We start from the raw sequence: 20944 nt of genomic DNA on the forward strand, positions 1-20944 counted from the left end.
GGGGGGGGGGGGGGGGGGGGGGGGGGTAAAAACCAAAAGGCTGGAAGAGATACGGTTGAGATTTCTATTCATCTGAGGGAACAGGGGTGCATTTTAAGTACATAGGCCAGACTGTTACAGGAAATATCTGTTTATGAAAAAGAGGTGAAAAGAGCACTGGGATGAAGGAGATGGGGAGAAGAAGAAGGAGGAGAGGACACAGGAAGGTATGTGGGAAGAGAGAGGCGGACGGGGAAAATAGAGGGAAAGGAGGAGGGAGAGGAATTAGGATGACGGAGGTATGGAAAAGATGGACATTGATGAGAGATGGAGAAGAAAGGGGAAAAAAAACAGGGAGGGAAATTTGTATCTTGTTGAAAATCCTTTATAGATGGCGGACCGGACACATGCAAGTTATAATAAAAGGGTCAGTTCACTCAAATTACCAAACAAAGAAAACACAATATCTAAATGCATCCTGTCTTTTCATAAACACTGTCCCTGTTTCTCTGAATAATCCACCTGGCTGTGATCGGTTTTCACTAGAACTACTTGCTACAGAAGAAATAGCCCCATGATAACCGTTGACTGCATGTTTTCTGGATTATCCAGCACAACGGGGGCACTGTTTCAGAAAAGAGATGTTGCTTTCAAATGTCATTTCTAAGTTCTGTCAGCACCTCAAATGAAATTCCATTCACTTCCATGTAATTGGGGTGGAGTCAGAAATCTCAGCAATGGATAATTTAAAACCTGCGCACATAAAACTGAGACAATCTGCTTGGCTAGATACCACAATATGTAAGTGAGAAAATCTTTATAATTTGGGTGAACCAAACATTTAAAATACAGTTCGTTCATTAGCTTTGAAACAGCAGGTAGCAAGAAGGACAAAAGGATCATACTGTTAATATTACTTTCAGGTTGTTGCCAGCGGTGACACACATTTTCTCAGCTGGCATTTCAGACAGTGACATGCGCAGGAACATCTATAACCTGAATATGTGTCTCAGTTGCAGTTGAATGCAGAAGCTGATGTAGTCGAATGACAGACATGACATCTGGCCATTGTTGTACATCTGTGTATTAAGTCTCTCTTCATGTCTTTCTCTCTTTAATCCAGTGGAGATAATTCAGGAGCTAATATGATTTGAGTGTCAGCCATCAGACTGTCACTACCACAACAAGCTTTGCCAAATATTTAATAATTTGCTAAGCTGATTAAGCAATTAACAAAGCAATTAATTCTCTATTCTAATGGCACTAATTTGTTGTTTCTGACAAAGGTGGTCCATCCGGTGGGCTGGATCCCCTTAATCAGCTGATTAGTGCTGTGAGGAATTTTGTTTGTTTGCTTTTGCTGTGTTTTTAGAGTTGGTGGGGAGAGTGAAAAACTGGATATACAGATGAAAAATCATCTGTCAAATGGAGTGATCCTGCTGTTTTCACTGCCTTTTGTGTTCATTTACAGTAGCTTGTGTTATGTCAGTGTGCATTTGCTCTATGTGTGTTTGTGTGAGCATCCCTCTTTGCTCCATTTAATTAAAACAATAATAACATGATCAACATGAAATAAAACTGAAAGGATTTCAAATAAACTTTGAACCTGTTGGTAATCCTCTTAGTATTTATGGGATGTCTGTGATGTATGTGCACATACAAACACTTTCTTTCTCTATGTATTTCTCACACACGACACACACGTGTACATGTCACATACATGAGTAGGCACTTCACACCTACATGTGTGTTCACATTTGATTGGATTTGTAGCGCTTAATTTTTTTGGTTTATCATCTAATATGTACCTTGTAAAAATCAAAGCAAAGGGAGACACACTCTTAACAACCTGCGTGTGTGTGTGTAAAGCTAAACAACAAAAGTTATGAGAAATGAGGTGTGAAACTATCTAACTCCAAAAGCACTCCTCTCATTTTCTATCCAGGGCATGGCGTTGGTGTTTGCTCCTCTGCGAGGTGAAACTCTGAGACTGTTTTGTCAGCTGGCCCAGCAGGCCGGACTCTGCGTCTCTCAACACCAGCAGTATGACTCTCAGGTCATGGATGTTCACTTAAAGGTAAGAAGAACAGAAAGACATGTCGTTGTTTTGGTAAGAGAGAGGACTAAGTGATCGAAACCAATGTTATCAAAGTATGCAGGGCAAAGTGCTCCTACAGTCATATATCAGTCAATAAAAATCATTATCTTTCTCACCATGAATGTAGAGTGTAATATTCTCATGTAATGACATAAGAGTTTCACGTCAAAGAGTTAAAGTGTGACTATTACTGTGGGATGAATAAAATAGAGCAAGTGTACATGATAATCAACTGTTTGTTTTTAAGTTGTTTAAAAAATGTCTTAAACAACAGTTTTTGTGATGACTTGCCTCATGTTCTAACCAAGGCGACAGTAGTAACAACATGTTTTGGTGGAAATTAAAGGATACATGTTTACATAAAACTTGGCCATGAAGCTATTCCTATCTAAGAAATGGGACAAAATCCATAGTCCTCATTCTGTTAATTGAGACTAATGAAGCCTTGTATATGCCTTGGCTGAACTTTTACAGAGGTCAATGACATCAGGCCATTGTCTTAAAATGGACTTGGATGAAAACCTGGTTAAACACAGTTCAACAGTTGCTTTCTCAAAAGTGCTATTGCTGCTTAATAAAGAAACCAGCAACAATCCAGGCCTTGTAATGTGCACTCAGCTTTAATAAAGACCAGCAGATTAGCCTGTTGTTTGATGTTTAGTGACACTTTGTGAGACACACCGGAGCTAAAACAAGCTGCCTTAACTTGGCACCGTGACAGAGACAGAAGGAGAGAAGGAGAGAAAAGGACACTGAAAAATAGAAAAGGAGCGACAGAAAGCACATGAGTAGGCAGTGTTAAAAGAAGTGGTGTCCAGCTGTTAACTCCATTACACACACAGCTACAGAAGAACAGGACAGCAAGGAGTGGGCTAAATTGGTGCACACACATTCACCTACACTGGTGGGACAATTGGACAGACTGGCCATTAAAGTGACTGTTAAAGTGGCCTGAACCTCAGCAAGGAAAGTCTCTCTCCTTCTCTCTCTTTACTATTTCTCAACCACTAAATTTAGCATGCACAATCACTCACACATTCTATATAGTAAATATTAAAGTCCATGCTGACTGAAGCACAAGACAGGACACATTTAATTGTTCAGTATTTAACCAAATGCACCATCTTTCGCTAAACAAAACCAGTCTTTTAGTAGCCTAAACCTAAGACAACGTGGGACGCAGGACTCAATTCCTGAGGCCAGTCCATAACTGTAATACCCCTACATAACCAGAGTATCACTTACGTTAAGTTGAGACTTTGCTTAGAGATAAAATAATTTCCATGTCATTGTAGGATTTTGTAAATAACTCTTTATATGTGGTTTTTCAATTCAATTCAGTTTTATTTATGTAGTGCCAATTCATAACAAAAGTCATGTCATTGCACTGTTCATATAGTGCAGGTTTAGACCGCACTCTGTTTAATATTATATATGGCGACCTAAGAATTCCCTCCATGACCAAGCACTTGGCAACAGAGGCAAAGAAAACTTCCTTTTAAGAGTTAGAAACCTCAAGCAGAACCATGGCTCAGGGTGGGCGAAAGTCATACGGTATATTCAGTGAATAGTGAAGATTCTCTCTGACCAATCAGTGGTCTGCAGTGTCGTCATGTCACACTTTACTATTGCCTCAGCTCGCTTGAAACCTCGACGGAGATGATATGAAAAAAAGTACAAGGTAACAGGTACAGGTACAACTTTTCCCCAAAGGAGGTGAATAGAGTCAAGGCGAGTTGAGCTGGTACCATGGGGTGAAAAAGGGGCAAATGTAATCCGGGCAGGAACAAATTTCCTCTTAAACATTTTTGGCAAATCAAATTAGTAGTATATAAACTTTTTTTGTTGCTGAGTTTAGTCTAGTGTTTGGTTTCCCCTCCTTGTTAAAACTGGGAAGCAAAAGGGAAACATTTGCTGAATATGTCAGATAATGGGAGAAATACTGTATATATAAAGAGAGAACCATTCAGAATGGCGAAAAAAACATACTATACACGAGGCATGGCTTCAGATAGTAGTAGAGTAGGTGGTTTTGGCCTCAGGTGTTGTCACAAGACGAGTGGAAGTCATTTTAGAAAAAGGACACACAATTCTAGAAAACTCAGAAAGATGGAAGAAAGGAGGAAAAGAGAAAAAGAGAGAGAGAAAAAAGTAGAGAAAGAAGTAGCTTCAGTGGGATTAAAGTGGACGCCGCCATTGGCTTCAATTTAAAAGAAATACAACTTGGTTGAAGAAATCTGCGAGAAGAATTGATTGGGCCTCAGGTCCACAGAATATAGTCATTGAATAATCCTAATGGTTCACTACCTCAACGGCTTGGGAAAATTGCCACTCAGGCCTGTTTTAGTGGTGAGAGTTGCTTGACGACAGAATGTGTACAGTGTGGACTATGACATTCAGACTAAATTTGATGCGGGATATTAAAAAAAAGAAAATCACCCTTAAATTATGCAGTTTTTTTCTTCTTCTTTTCTGTGGCATGCAAGGTTACTGTCAGACCACTCTTGAAATACACATTTCCATTTACATATGTCACACACACACGTGGGGTCAGGTGCTGCAAGGATATGAGGACAAGTTGAAGTGCCCCCCTCACATCTGAAGGTGATTAAGTCTCCTCTGCTTATCTTCTGATGAACACTGAACAACCCCTGTGTGTTTTGTGTTTGTGTGTGCGCGCTTGTATGTGCTTGACTGACCACACAGCTAAGAAACAAGCTATATCACAATCCCACACAGACCAGACATCAGTCAGACAGCATATTGGCTAGACATTACACACAAACACACACACCACATGATGATATCACAGCGAAACATACACTATCACTGTGCGCGCGCACACACACACACACACACACACACACACACACACACACACACACACACGCACATCCAAATGAGCAGCTGCCTGTCATTTGCACTACAGATTAGCTTTCTTCAGCTATATTTTCTTTCAGTGGGTGGACCAGAACACAAAAAAAATGCATATCAGAACTGACAGTGGAACACACACTATGGATTTTCTTTCACTGTGGCTTAACACAATCAAAGACATCTCCACCAATAGCAGGTGTATCCATTTTCAGGAAAAAAAACTGGAACTGAGAATTCAAGCTGTTTAAATGTCTCTAGTGTAACATTAGTTGCTTACAAACTAAATTAACCTTTAACCATCGCTGCCTCAGTCTTTAATTAGATTGTGTTTATTTTAAAGAGCTGCCGTCACTTTTATGAATAAACATTTTACATTTTGTAGTAATGTTAAAATTTGTCATAAAGCTGTTCATTTCATCAGAAATTTGTGATAGATTAATAAGAATATAATATTATGAAAATGAATTGAGACTGCTAATAGCTTAGCTCATATAACTATATTCTTTACTCAAAATGTAGTAATGAACATTTCTGTAATCTTTAACAATCAAGGCACCAAATGAAGAAAGATTTCACTGAGCAGAAGCTGGGAGGCAATATGCTCGAAATCAGTTATAAATTAATACAGAATATTCTTCTAATATTAATGCAAAATCACATTTAAAATATTCAAATTAATGTGCAATGAAGAAAAGTTTAATTATTACTCAGACAAAACTCTTCAAACGTATTAAACAAAACCCTCGCTTACTCATTTTGGCAGTTTTAATCATTGGTTAGTTAGTTGGAATCATTACAACAGAGCTTTGTAAACCTGTATGATTATATAATCAAAAATATGTCGCTCTTAGCCTCAAAGAGATAATATTAAATTATCTCCTTGGTGTTAAGCTACCAGTGCACCCCAATCAAAGTCCAAACCTGTTTCAGGTAGCCATGCAACAACATAATGTAGTTGGTAGAGTTTCCACATTTTTCGTTTTGGCTTTTACTTATTTTTATGCTCCCATAGCAACTCACAAGCTCCTCCATCTGGAACAGATGCTGTTGAAACAAACGTACCCCCAGTAGCTGTGAGTATATTGGCATCCCTCGCTGTGCCAGATTTGACACACGTCAGATTTGAATTTGTTTGGAATATACTGCCCGTCTTAATGTTTGCTTGTGTGAAAAAATGAGAGAGCAGGCAGCGTTTTTTTTTTATTTTTTTTAACAGACCATCTCTAGACCCCCAGCTCGCTACTCTGCGGTTTTCCAAACATACACACACTTTTGCCCTCTGACACAAACACACTCGAGGGACTGCAGACAGCAGGCAGGCCCGATGTGCAGCGGTAGTGTATCTAAGAACTGTGTGTATGTGTGTGTCAGTGTAAAGCGTGTGCTGAGACGGGCAGACAGGGCTAGCGCGTTATCCTCTTATCCCCACTGTTGTGGAATAGAGAGGCAAGCAGCTGGAGGGACTGCAAGCAGCCTGATAATGCCAGCGCTATTTTCTAACCCGCCATCTTAATCTTGTTACTCAAATGGTTGTGAAGAGAGAGTCATGAATTTTAATTTCTCTCAAACACACATACACACACGCAAGACGGTGTGTGTGTGCGCACATGTGTAGATCCCCCGTCTCTCTCACATGCATAAATAGTATCCCCACTGTGTCCATGCACTCACACTCTCTTCCCTGCCTCCTACTTTCTGTCTTCCTGCTTCACACTCTCCTTTCTCCCCCTCAGCTGCCTGGCCACCCCCTTTCCTCCCTCTCCCCTTTCTCTGACATATCTTCCTTCTCCACTCTTCCTCCCTCTGCTCCCCACTATCTTCCCAATTCCTACATCACGACCCACTTCTCTATTTATCCAAGCCTGTCCTTCTATCCCTTCCTCTACTCGTCTCTCCATCCAGCCAATCCCTCATTCTCTGTTTCCTAATCCTGCCGAGAGAGACCCCAGACATCCGGTTCATCCGTCCCTCCCTTGTCTCAAAGCCCCCTCCTCTCTCTCTTTCCACCTTGTTCACTTTCTCTCTGGTCTACACAAGAAGGGCGAGAGTAAATGAAAAAAGGAGGAGGCAGAGAAATAGAGAGGTGCAATGAGCACGAGAGAGGGAGACAGAAGCTGGGGCGAAAGTGGCAATAAAATAAATGACTTGCACCTTGGAAAGGAGAGAAAAGATTGTGGAGGTGGTGGGGTGGGGGGTGGGGGGGTCAGGTTGAGAGCCGATTTAGCCAGCCACCCATGAAGCTGATTAGGCAGCCTGCGATCAGGAGGAACAGCTTTGCTTGTTAAACTTTTCACCTCTGCAAGCTCTCAGCCTTCACCGCGTTAAGGCCCCCCCCCCCCCCCCCCTCCCTCTCTATCCCTCCATCCCTCCATCTATCGCTTCCCTACTCCTTCCGCCTGTTAGAATTTGAATGTGAATGCTGGCTGTGGTACCCATAGCAGGCTTAGCACAGGGGGCAGGCAGCTGCCCCTCCACGCCCAACCACCCCCTGGGCCTTCTGCTCTCACTCTCTCTGCCTCTCTCTCACTCTCTCTCTCTCTCTCTCTCTCTCTCTCTCTCTGGGGGGGTCACAGGTTCAACCACCGGCCAGTGCCTGGAGGGATGGCCACAGGAAGATAACGCACATGAAGGGCACTGGGGGAGTAAGGGAGGGACCAAGGAGAGAGGAAAGAGAGGCAGACACAAACAGTTTGTTCATATTCAACAAAAAGGAGAGAAATTGGAAAATGGTAGAATAAGAAGAGATGGTGTAGGGGCGAAGATCTCTCGCTTTCTCAGGACAAGGAAAGGAGTGATGAGACATGTGAAAGAGGAGTGTCAAGGGACAGTGTGAAGCAGGTAGCCATTTAAATCACACAAACCTCCTATTTTCTGGGTGTTGTGTCATTGTGAACAATATCTACAAGAAATGTTCAAGACCACCACTTTCTCTGATTTTACACCTGTATATAACAACTTGTTACTACTTTTGTATGTATAGTAAAGGAATAGTTTCGGCTGTCAGTCAGCACTAACACACACTTGATGTGTTGCTACAGGTATTGGTGAGAAGATGAAATATGATTGAGGAACACCACGTTGAAGTCATGACGTAATTTACTTAATATAATAATCTACCAGGAATATGTTCTTGCACATATTTGATTGGTTAACACATTATGTCAATGAGGTTGCAGTGCGTTGCGACAAAAGTTGAGCCAGTTTAAACTTAGAGGTTGAAATTATCTGTTACAATTAATTATCTATTTAGGGGTCCAAGCCCGAGTGGGCTGGGAACCCGTGAATGCAAGGCATCGCGGTTCCCAGTACCAGCGGGTACGTTTTTTATTATTATTTTTTTAAATTCTTCCACCGCTAATTCCACTACTGCAGCCTAGACGGTAACGGCTAGGGATGCGAAACTCATAGGGTAGGTACAAGCCCCTGCAAGTAACTCAGGCGCAAAAATCCGCACACTTCTACAACTAGGGGGCGCTATAAGCAAGGTCAACGCGTTTGGGCTTGGAACTCCCGACAATGATGGCGTATATCAACAACCTGTGCAAAATTTGGTGCAACTCGCCCCTAGGTGGCGCTATTTAATCCATGAAAATTGTTCCTCTATAACCACAAGTCACACTCACATGAAACCAGTGCCGAATTCTTCAGCATGCTACCCTTACTACATGCACCAAAGTTGACCCAAATATACCTATAGGTGGCGCTGTTGTTGCAGATTAAAGACGTCAAAAAAAATCCCATTGATTTACATGCATTTTATATCTCCATAATCACAACTCCAAATTCAATCCACCAAATTTGGGTCAATTGTTCCCCATGGGGCTCTGATGACACCTGAAACATTTGGTGCACTTCGGCCAAAAGGTGGCGCTATAATCGAACCTCAAACACCCCATTCATTTCAATGGGATTTTCAACCAAAGGACATTTTGCAGGATAACTACGGCTCACTACATCGCACTTTGATAAACCTTACGTCTACGTGTTTGGGGGATGCTGCCGATTCCGATGGTATAGGACACGCCTCTGTGCGATGACGTTTTCATTTTGCGAAATCGCAAAAACTGGAAAACCTATTTTAATTAACTCCTCCGAAGCCACAAGTCCGATTGGCATGAAACTTGGCACGGACCATCTCTGGACCAAGCCGAACAAAGTTTGTGGGGAATTTTGATCCGACAAAAATTGTCCCAATTTCACGCTAACAAATATTTGCGAAAACGCTAAAAACAGCAAGTATAACATATCTCAGGCATGGAAAGGCCGATCAACACAAAACTTGAGGGCCTTATGTGGCATGCCTGTGCAAAATTTGGTACAGTTAGCCCCTAGTTGGTGCTATTCAAAAAAATCGCATGCCCAGTTCGGCCAACAGGTGGCGCTAAAAGCGAAGCTCAAATCTCTCACTAAATCCCATTCATTCCTATGGCATTTTCAAATGCAGGACGTTTTGCCTCTGTTTGGAACGGCCCATCAACACCAAACGTAGGGACCTTATGCGGCACAACGGTGGGGCGCCCGGGCCGACTCGCGCGCCCTCCGCGGGGCCGGGGGGGGCAGCTCGCACCGGGAGGCTTGGACCCCACTTACAACTGTTCTTCTAGTTATTTTCGTTTTTATTATTTAATTGTATTTTAAATTTACCTTTAAAGCACTTGTTTTTAAATGTACTCCATAAATAAATTTGACTGAACTTTTTTTGCTGGAGTCCTCCATGTCTGCACCCCCACTGTGTCAATGCAGTGGTCTTTGAAATGAATAGGAGACTTCTTTTTTTCATTTAATGCTGTCAGCATGTTCACGGCCTAACAACCACCCAAGTGAAGCTTTAAATACTCCACCATTATTACATGCTGTCTGCGGAGACACACTACACTGCATATCACATGCCTTTATAACTGTGAACTTATTGTAGTATATGTGTCTTAATACAGCTGAATAAACCGAGAAACCTGGAGGGAGAGCTACCTCTACACAGAAGTCAAAAAGAGTCACATTCATTTGGGAATAATAATAAGATTTAAGACATCACTGCTTTATAACATCTATAATGTAGTAATGATTTTGGGGAATGCCACAAAATGGCCTAATTTGTCAGGAAAACAGCACCCAGCTAGCATTAGAGTTTGTAATGTAACAAGGCATGAGTTGGATGATCACTTACATGCTGCTGATGGGACTGAATTTTGGGTCAGTCTGAGTTTCTGTTTGTTGTGAAGAAACCTTTTCACACAGATCTCCCCTGTCATGGTCTCACCACACACGTACACACTCAATCACATGAGCAGACCCACTAAACTCAGTTTCATAAGTCTCATCTCATTTGGCCAGACGCTGAGCGAGCTGATTAGCTGGTGCGTGCCCAAACTGCCAAGTTTGCTTAAAAGGGCACATAGTGGGCACCGAATGGGTACCACACAAAGCTTTGTGTGAGAGAGAGTGACGGTGTTTGTGTGTATGCACGCTAGAGCTGGAATAATTAGTCAATCAATTGATAGGAAATGAATGGGCAACTATTCTGATTATCATTTAATCATTATTTCAAGCAAAAACACCACAATTGCTTTGTAATGCTTAAGGACTTACATCACAGAAAGTTGAATATTTACTTTACTTTTGGTTTTGGACCATTTGTTAAAAACAAACATTTGAAAGAAATTGTGATGGAAATGTTTCACTATTTCCTGTGGTTTTATATATCAGATAATTAATCAATTAACCACAAAAATAACAGGCGGATTAATCAACAATGAAACTAATTGTTGGTTTCGGCCCTAATGCTCATATCACCACACTGCCATGTGGCTTACTAAGCTATTGAAATCTTAATGGTACCTAACAAATTATTAGTATTATTGGACAGAAATCCTTAAGAATGTGATACATGTATATACGTGTATCCATTTGGTTTGACTGGCGGGCCTCGGAGCCACAAACCTACAAAGTATGATCAACAGCATTTTAATGACAAAAGGCATTAAAACGATTAAGTTCTATTGTTTAACGTGATGAGTCATTATTCGTTTTCTCTTTATTTTTTTTAAATATGTATCCAGCGGCTGATGTGCAGCACACACTGTAATTACAATTAACTTAATTTAATTTTGTCATGTTGCAAGTATGGTTTTCTTAACAGGGTTTATAAAATAATGGTTCACAGAAAACAAACAATGCTTTATAGTTTGGGGGCATTTTTTGCATCCATGTTGTGATAACATGGTCAGCGTCTCAAATCCCTAGACTAAGAGGTAGAAATATTGAAAATACTTTTATAAAATATTCTACCAAACTGGAATATTGGATAAAGACTTTCTATAGACTTTTTAGTCGGTGTAGTTAATGCTTTATATGTTGTGTGTCTTTCAGATGCTGAGAGAGGGAAAAGAAGCTTATGATGAGAACATCCACTATCCTCTCCTCATCACGTTGACCAAAGGACCTCAACCTGTCAGTCACACTACTCAGTAAACCAAAACAAGTGAGCCCTCAGCTCTACACAGTACTGCTCAACATATTTTTGGATATTGTGATGGATTGATGCTACAGAGTCATGTCAATGCTGGGATCTAAATGAGGAGGAAGAATTGCAGTTTAAGAGCAGTATTAGAATAGAGTCGCGTTTGTCTCAATGTCAGCTGTTTAGTCAAATAGGCAGAGGAAGCAAATCAAGTTGTGGTCATATTTGAGACAGTTTTCATATTGATACAGACCGCTGAGAGGATTTATTATCAGATGATGCATGGCTTTGGAAAAATATTTGAGCGTGCCTGTTTTGCAGTTTGAAGTGTTGCTGAGGAACAACCTCATTTCCAAAGCAGTGGGGATACTTTCACTGTGGCTGAAGAGAAAGAAAAGGAGAGACGCATATATTCCCACCTAGTATGTTTTAACCATTTGCCATATGCCAAATAATTACTGTCAGTCTCCACAATAGTCACTCAGTCAGTCAGCCCTTTAATCAGTTGGCTTGTCATTCTGGTAGTTGACCAAACACTTAATCACTGCTCTTATCAGACAGTCACTCATCTCTTTGGTTAATCAGCCATCCCGGAAAGTGAACCACATGGCCAGCCAGTCAGGTAGCATGTCAGTCCTCTGTCAGCTATTCAATTACCTAACATGGCAGTAAATGAACCAGTTATCCAGTCACCATTCCAGCCAACAAGCTCCAACAAGTCAGTTGTTCAGTCAGTCATTTAGTTACATTGAAATTTCCTGAGTCAGTCCTACTGTAGATGTCAGTTATTCAATCAGTCGGCCCTCTTTAACTAGTCATTATTAAGCTGTGCCACTGTATTTCTGGCCCCAGCATGGAGTCCAGCTCTAATTCATTAACTATCACAGACTGTGGAGCAGCTCACAGTTTCCTGTGTGTTTCCTTTATTTCTCTTTGTTCCCTGCTTTCCTTGCTTCAGTTTCTTCTAATACAACTCATTCCTCCCAGTCAGAGGTCAGTATTAAGAACTTCTTTTGTGCATTAATCACAACAGTGCATTAACACATTAAGACACGTTCAGACTAAGGATCAATTGTTGCTATAGCTCGCATTGTACACAGCAACATCACCATGGATACAAGTAGTCCACAGTACATCACAATGTAATTTAATTTTACAAAGCCTTGTTGGTGTTATCATTCAAAAACAAACGTGTATACTATAACTCAGCCTCAGCTCTGTTGTGTCTGCTGTCATGAATCCTCCAGGTTGCAGTGACTGCACTGGATATCAAACAGGTTTTGTAAAAGAAGTGAGGCTGTCGAGTCTGTTTGAGTTACCACCTGAATATGTCGCTTCATTCAGCAACATTTAGCCACTTAAAGTGAGCCATCTGATTGGCAACAATCAGATCCTGTGGCAGCTGTGAAACACTGCAAAAAGCTCCTAGTCTGACCCCACCTTCAGGAAGGATGTGTGTTTAAAGAGAGACGGCGATTGAGAGAGAATACATGCACATACGTTGTAATGACTCTTACTACTTGGATTTATTGATAAGTAACCCCAGTACTGTGGAATATATAAAAAGTATGAAATGCTCTACAGAGCAGGATTCCTTTCCATCTTTTTTGTCTTTTTGTAATGCAGATCACTCACTGGTCTCTTTCCCCCAATGTCCACTGGATGCAGACAGTCTGCTGCAGTTCTATTGTAGCTGGTGTTTAAATTTCTACTGGCTCTGTGACCGCAGCATCTCGGAGTTCATGCATGCCGGATGGGTCTATTTTTGAAGGATCTGTTTGCGACATTCACTTTTAAATGTAATAATGTCATGCCTAGATATATTAACAATTTACAGGGAAATTAACATTTAATGGTGCAATCCTTTGTTATTGATTTAGTCTTTACATATATACAGTGAAAAGGTATTTTCTTGTTTGTTTATGTCACCTCTCCTGTTAAGTATGTGAAGCAGGAGAAGGAGTGCTTTGGTTTTATTTCTGCTAATATACAATATTCAGAAAATACAGATACAATGATGGCCTGCTGCACCAGAAGAGTAACTGAAATGAGTAAAGTACAGCCACAAAGTAGTTGTTACCAGAATGATCACAAATGAGTAGGAAACGTGTTTTCTATATGCATGTAAACCCAAATAATTTCTGCAAACCAACTCCAAAAAAGATCTAAAAAAGACCACTTCAACAGCGGTCTGCCACATCCAGTGGACATCCGGGGTTAGAATGTGATTTCAAATTCATAAACTATGTGCAACCGTAGATCTTGAAAGTCACACGATCTCCTAATAGCCTCAAAAGCAAAAACTTTTCAGACCAATTGCTCGTCTATTTTCTGTTAGCATTTGTTCTATCAGCACAATTTACTGTATGACTCAGGGTTTTTTCCCATGCATTCAGTTGTTTCTTGTTAATTGTGATATGAAGAAATGCAAGTGTCAGTGGGTCTCTTAAGCCTAAAGTGGTACTTATCACTAGTAAGGTGTTTCCATATTTCACTGTGATCCATTACTGTATACAACAGCCAAGAAGCTATGCAGTATCTCCCAGTGGCTGCTGTTTACATTCCTCACGTTGAAAAAATAATCCACCTTCAGAAATAAGAGGTATTCCCTGTGTAACTACTCAGAAAAGTAAATTTAGCCAGTTTTATCAGTGGTCTCAATGCTTTGAGGGCTGAAATTGCATTGCAAAAACGTTCCCATTGCAAAGGTTTAGAAGTGTGTTTAATGAAGTTTTTATCTGCAGTTTGCTGTATACTTTTGTATCTGTGGGCTAACAAAGGGGAAAAAACATCCAACGAACTGTGACTGCGTACAGTGACTTTATCGCTGCCTACTGTGACATCACCACCACTAACAGTGACGTGATTTTACAGCACACTGTTTACTGTGACATCCACACTGCATTGCTGCTTCTTGCGACATCACTGCAGCTATCAGTGGTAAAATCTTCAATTGGTGCACTCCGATCTGCTGTGATGACACGTTTTCACACGGTGATGTCGTCATGTCTTGTTGTGATATTAGTGCTGTATGCTATGACACTAACCACTTCTCACTGTGACATCAACACACCATGAGATGGTCATGTGGTTTTTATTTTGATTTGTTGACTAATAACATAAATAGTGAAAAATCCAACAGTTATAGGCATAGAAATGACTGTATGGTGGCATGTCTCAGCAAGGATTTTATTTTGATTATTATCTGATTATCAGAAGTGTTGGTCAATTGCAGATCATGTCCACACTAATCCAGATAAATTTCAAATTTCAATTTCTTTCTGTCCAAAATGAACATAATCCCCCCCTAACCACAACAAACAGAACTTCAACAGAAAAACAGAAAATTCTCCAATTTGGATAAAGTTGAAGCTGCTTCAGTAGCATTTCACTAGAGACATTTTCAAAAATATTGATTTATCCACTTTAGTGTGGACATGGCCTCATATAGTCACTTTCCCTCTGCTGTATTGTATTCAATGGGTTGAATGTTGTTCTTTGCAGTCTATGGGTGGGTGATTTTTTTTTGGTTAATGAGTAAAAATAAATACAGTTTCTTTGACAAATTTGGGACTCTGGACTCTTTTTCTTTGTAAATTGTCCCAAAATGTGCAATGGACAATTTAATACATCCACTGTAACTGTGGCATTATTTCTACTATTTACTATAACTGATTCGTATATTTGTCATTAATAAATTCTTATCATTGGGAGCTGGCTGACAAAGCTGCTTGTGAAAAATGTGCATGTGCGTTCCAATATTAAAAATCCAGAGTCAAATGTTCACAGAAGTAATAAAGTTTCCTTCAGGCCCAGATCGGCTGTGGCCTGTGTTTCAAATACAATGGCCTCCTGCAGGCTAAGCTGGTTCCAGACAAGGTAACACACACACGCGCACACACACACACATCAAGCCCAGTCAACAGTGTGCTACCCCTCTACGGGAAGAAAAGAGAGAGGGATAAAGGAGGGAGGGAAGGCAGTACACAGCAGCTAATCCTGCAGGCTCACTCTTCTGTTTATCAGTCAGAAGGAGGGAGGGAGAGTTAGCAGAAGGGGAGGGACCAGCGAGGCCTCCTGATCTGTCCTTTGATATTTTAAAGAGGTCTGTTCTGTCCTCACCAACACTGTCGGAGAGACAGAGAGAAGAGATAGAAAAAGCTGCAAACAGAGGCAAAGAGAGGGAGAGAGAGAGAGGCTGGAAAAAGACAAGAAGGCAGAGGAGGAGGAGAAAAAAGAAATGGGACAAGACACACTGAATGGCTGGAAGGGAAGGGGAAGTGAGACAGCTGCAAATGCGGTGAAAGTAGATGGAAACAGCGGGGAAAAGCTTCAGCGGTGAAAGAAAAGAGAAGCTGACTGAGAGACTGAGATTAACTGGCAGAGTGAGTGATCGAACTGAGAAAAAGAGAGAGACAGAGTGCTCCCGGCTCGACACAAGGGCCCCATTAACTTGACCACTTGCCCTTTGCACACAAAGGCAGGGCCGGCCCACTGCCCCTCCCACCCAATTATCCACGATTAGGCTCAGTGCACTGTGTCAAGATGGAGAGGGAAGGAAAAGAGGAGAGGGGAAGAAAGGCGAGCACAAGGAGGAGGAAGAAGAGGACAGAGGGAGTAAGGGAAAGAGAGCAAGGACTGGAAGGAAGTGAGGGGTTGTGTGATGAAGGTTGACAAAATTGTTAACATGGAAGGGGTTTAAACATTTGATTTAGCACCCTCTATGTAAATGAGTGTTCTGTGGCTTACTAGAGCTCAACGCACAGTGTCCCCTGGAAACTTCTGCTTCTATGACTTGCAACTTGCCAGTATTTGCTTGTTGTTTGCAGTGTGTTTTGATGTATCGTGTGTGTTGACAAATTGGTGGCTTTTTTAAAATTTATTCGCAGATTTGTTTCTAATTGAAATATATGTGTTGTCAAAGGGGGGAAACATTTTTCCTCAGTTGCTTGCACTTACATTTGCATGCGTTTTCTTGAATATCCACAATAAGAAATCTTTGAGACACTCTGGGGCTGTAAATACAACAATGACATAATATTATCTTATGAAGTTTATATGTTGAACGAAACATTAGCATTAATTTGAAGTTGTGTTTCTGGCCTTGTGACCAATATTCACTTTTCTTTTAGCTCTATTTAGGTCTCTACCAGCTCCTGAGGGAAATATATGGGTGTTTTGCAGCTAAATGCTTCACTAACTTTGTCTGCTGTTTGGTGCTGAGGAGGTAGTGTACAGCGGGTTTATCAGAGCTTATGTTAGGCTTAGGTTCTTAGTGAACTAAAACAGTGTGAGCTACCCCTTTCACACTTAACAGTCATTTGATCCACTGTATATAAAAATACTAAGTCAAGCAACTTATAAGTACATCAAGATATCTTGGCCACTGTAAATTACAAGTGTATATAAAAATGCAAAAAGAGAGAAACTTTAATTTTAAACTTTTATTCATCTTTTAAAAAGCAGATGTGGCAGCTGGCAACCAATATATACCACATATATACACATGTGTAAGCTGATACAGCAACATGCAAACAGCTCCAGGATGCAAATACACATAATCAAATGCCTAACAAAATGTTCTTACCACACTCAGCATGGCCTCAGCTACAGTCCATTCATGTTTTGTCATGTTGTGCTTTGTTGATACTCTGCTGCCAGCTAGCTGGCATCCCCAGGGCCTTGGGCTGGTTGACACGGCAGCATGGCACACCACCACTGACAGCTAACACACACACACACACATGCATGCTGTACTGTGTATCAAAACAGTATCTGCCTTCCCTTTGACTGGCATGTTTTTGGTGCCATAATTCCTGCAGCTTACAAAAAAGTCTTAACACCTCTTAATTTTTGTTTTTTTAAGTACAAGGTCAAAAACATAGGTATTTAATTTGATCTGGGCCAAATGGATTGACTGTTTTTGTTGTTTTGTAGCATTTGTATTTTATTTAATTTACTGTAATGGCACAACATTTCTTTTGATGGTATCAAAAAGGTCTTAAACTGTGCAGATAATATATTCAGGCATACACATGCACACACTCACACTCAATGACATACAGATGGTATGTGCCAGGTAGGCTCAGGTAGTCAACTACACCTCTGACTGCTTAACTTCCACACATTTACAACTATGGACTACAATGGGCCATATGTTTCAGTGCATATACTGTATGTGTGAGCATACACTGTGTGCATCTGACAGCCCAACATGTTTACATGTCCGCTGCTCTATTTTGTAACCCCCCCCCCCCCCCACCCCATCGCCACTTTGTCCATCGCCCAAAATCTCTCAAAACCTTTCAAGCCTTTTCCTCTCTCTTCTCCTCCTCAAGGCAATTTGAGGAGGGCTTTTTAAATGATCCGCTCATTATCGGTAGTGGAGTCACTTTGGTTTTTCAGCTCTGTCTGCTTGCCTTCCTGCTCCCCCCCCCCCCTCTTTATCTCTCTGTGTTTTTTAAGGGGCTTTTTCTGCTTGCCCCCCTCCCAACCCACACCCCCTCCCACTTCTCCCTCCAGAATGGCTTTTTGGTTCGTGTGTTTGTGCTCATGAAGTGGAATGCAGCAAAGTCCCTGAGAGCATTTTTCCTTTTTTTATTTTATTTAGAAAGCCATCGAGTATGAGTTGACATGGCAGAGTGGGAGCTACCCCCACCTCCCACACGCACACCACATTCACAATACCCAGCGCTGGCCTTGACAACAATAATGTTTTCCATTACAGGAGAAGGAATAGGGAAATATGTGGAGGTGGAATTCTTTGGTATTAAAGTAGTCACCTGGAGCAAGGTGGAATAGGATACTGTCTATACAGAATGGGAAATGTGCATTTATTATTGTGTATCTTAAAAAAAGAAAGCTTTTGTCACTTGTATACGTTGCTTTACAGACATAAACACACAAAGCAATTGTGTGTTGCCTCCCATCTGTTCTTTCGGAGGCTTGCCTAGCTCCATAGGCTGCTTGTTAGTTATCCCCATTTACCTGTTCAGTTCCTCCATCCCTAATGCCCATTCAACCTCCATCTGGATATGCAGGAGGCTAAGTTCACCGACTGACTTATTAGCTTACAGACTGGAGCGGGCTGAGGTCAATCTGGAGGCTGGCAATGTGTGAGCACACACATGCACATTCACACAGTACAGTGATGCTTACACATGAGCTTATAGCAATAGGCTGCTAATTAAGGGGGCTATGCTGTTGACGAAAGCACTCAACTTATCACTGATTAGGTCAAACTGGGTGGAAGCGAGAGACACAGAGAGAGAGGAAATGGACTGCGAGAAATATGTAACGACACAAGTGGTTTGTCTTGGTTGAGAGTCCTTCCTATAAATGTTGACAGTCTCTTGTGGCAGTGTTTACCCTACTTTTTAATGGCAAAGGGGCGACATTCGCCACTGTAGGAGCCGCGCTGAATTAACACCTGCCTCTCTGCATACAAACAGCTCCTTTCTGAGCTATTGTCTGCCTTTGACTTTGTCATTCAGTTAATCAGTGAGGCCAGTCTGAAACAGCTAGTTTTTCAGCCAGCCACCAAATCTTTACATTTAATAGTATAACCAATAAGTACATTCAGCAATCAAACAAGCAGCAAGTTGTATTGTTCAAACTGTTTTCGTTTCATTTTATTATGTATTTTTGTCCCATTATTATTTGATAAATTAATTAAACTAGGCTTTGGTGATATTCAACTTATATTTTCAAAGAAAAAAACTCTTTCTGTGGCCAAATTTCTAAACCGGCGGGTGCTAAATGAATTTCTACACAGTGCATTGCCGCTAATGCCAACATTTCCTACTGTTGCAGCTTCACATTAAAAGCATTTAAATGAAACACCATTAAAAGCAAACACCAGTTGACTTTTATTATGAAGTAGTCAAAGGAAATTCAGTGTGTTTGTCAGTAAGATTGACACTGACCATTATCGTTCATGAAAGATGCGTCTGACAACAGTAATTTATTGACAGCGGTTCAGTTGCAACAAGAAGGAACAGCCACAGTCAGCTGAGCTGTAAGATGAACAACCTTCAACCTGTCAGCAAGGTAACCAACTCCTTTCACTTTCACTGTTCGCAGGCTCATGCAGTGTGCAGCATAAAATCAGATTATGGTTGCTCACAGAATGATGGAAAAAGGCCAATTATTGTCTCACTATTTAATTAAAATGACAGCACTTTCTGTCACCCCTAGAATTTTGGTACCTGTAGTATTAAATTACATTTGTTGTCACCAACAGTAACTATGTTCCCAAATCAACTGCGACTGAAATCTTAGGGACTGCCGCTTTGTAAAACATGTAACATGTAACATGTAAAATGTGCCAAAGGTTGGGTGAGCATTCCTATGGAAGCCTAGTATTCATGTTAAATTATGTTTTGGCCTATACACCCTGTAGTGCGTATCAGGCTGTGCCATCATAAATCTGTAGTGCCCAATGCCAGGAGACACCATTCTCTGACCTGACCTAACCTCATCCCTCTTAGGGCTCTCTCTCCACAGCAAGAGCCTCACCAGGACACAGGCCCCTCTAGCCTTGTATTCTCAAAGACGTCCCTCCAGTGCTCGGTGGCCCCAGGGCACAGTGCCCTAGGTTTTAGAGGCAGCTATGACGCCTTCTAACAGCATGATAAGCGGCTAGTACACCACTGTCCCTCTCTCACTGTCTGCCTCTTTGCCACTTGTTGACACTAGCACCATGGCATCAAATATAATGAGCCCGAAGCTCCGTGTGGAGCCAGGACATGCGCACACACGTGTTTTGTACTATACGCTGCTGTTGGCAAAGGAGGGCTAGGCAGTTCTTTCATTGCTGGAGGTTGTTTCTCATCCATTGTGTTTGTAAAACTTCTGAAGCGGTATGCTGAAGACATTCAGCTTGAATGAGTGAGAGCATGCACAGGCGAGGAGAGGGCTTCGCAGCGTGTGCTCAAGCAGTGATTGACACTGCGTCAGATTAGTTATTTTGATTCGGTTGCGGTGGATTCTTGCAAATGCCATCAGAAGCACAAGGAGGAGCCAGAGGAACCAGCTTTTTTTCACAGATTATCTGTATTATGTACTACTGTCAGCATATACAGTGGGGGAAAAAAGTATTTGACCCATTGCTGATTTTGCAGGTTTGCCCACTTACAAAGAATGCAACGATCTATAATTTTAATCATATGTACATTCTAACAGTGAAAGACAGAATCCCAAAGAAAATTCCAGAAAATCACATCATATGAATTCATTAAAATTGATGACCATCTGATGAGGAAAAACAAGTATTTGACCCCCTGGACAAACAGCATGTTAATATTTTGTAGAAAAGCCCTTATTGGCCAGCACAGATGTCAAACGGTTTTTATAGTTGGTGACAAGGTTTGTGCACATTTCGGCAGGGATGTTGGCCCACTCCTCCCTGCAGACAGCCTCCAAATCATTCAGGTTCCGAGGTTGTCGCCTGGCAACTCGAATTTTAAGCTCCCTCCAAAGATTTTCAATTGGATTCAGGTCTGGAGACTGGCTAGGCCACTCCAGAACCTTGA

General features: G+C 41.4%; 1 protein-coding gene across 2 annotated transcripts in view; it reads left to right on the forward strand.

The window, feature by feature from the left end:
* The window catches only part of camkmt (calmodulin-lysine N-methyltransferase), a 117392-nt gene extending 102415 nt beyond the window's left edge, over positions 1-14977 (forward strand). For both annotated transcript variants that reach the window (XM_046070052.1, XM_046070053.1), the window contains exons 10-11: positions 1925-2056; positions 11321-14977. In XM_046070052.1, the coding sequence (XP_045926008.1) occupies positions 1925-2056; positions 11321-11422 (234 nt within the window). In that variant the 3' untranslated portion in view covers positions 11423-14977. The remainder of the gene's footprint in view (positions 1-1924; positions 2057-11320) is intronic.
* The last annotated feature ends 5967 nt before the right edge of the window (positions 14978-20944 follow it).

This window comes from Micropterus dolomieu, linkage group LG15 (assembly GCF_021292245.1).
Source record: "Micropterus dolomieu isolate WLL.071019.BEF.003 ecotype Adirondacks linkage group LG15, ASM2129224v1, whole genome shotgun sequence".
Taxonomy (NCBI): domain Eukaryota; kingdom Metazoa; phylum Chordata; class Actinopteri; order Centrarchiformes; family Centrarchidae; genus Micropterus; species Micropterus dolomieu.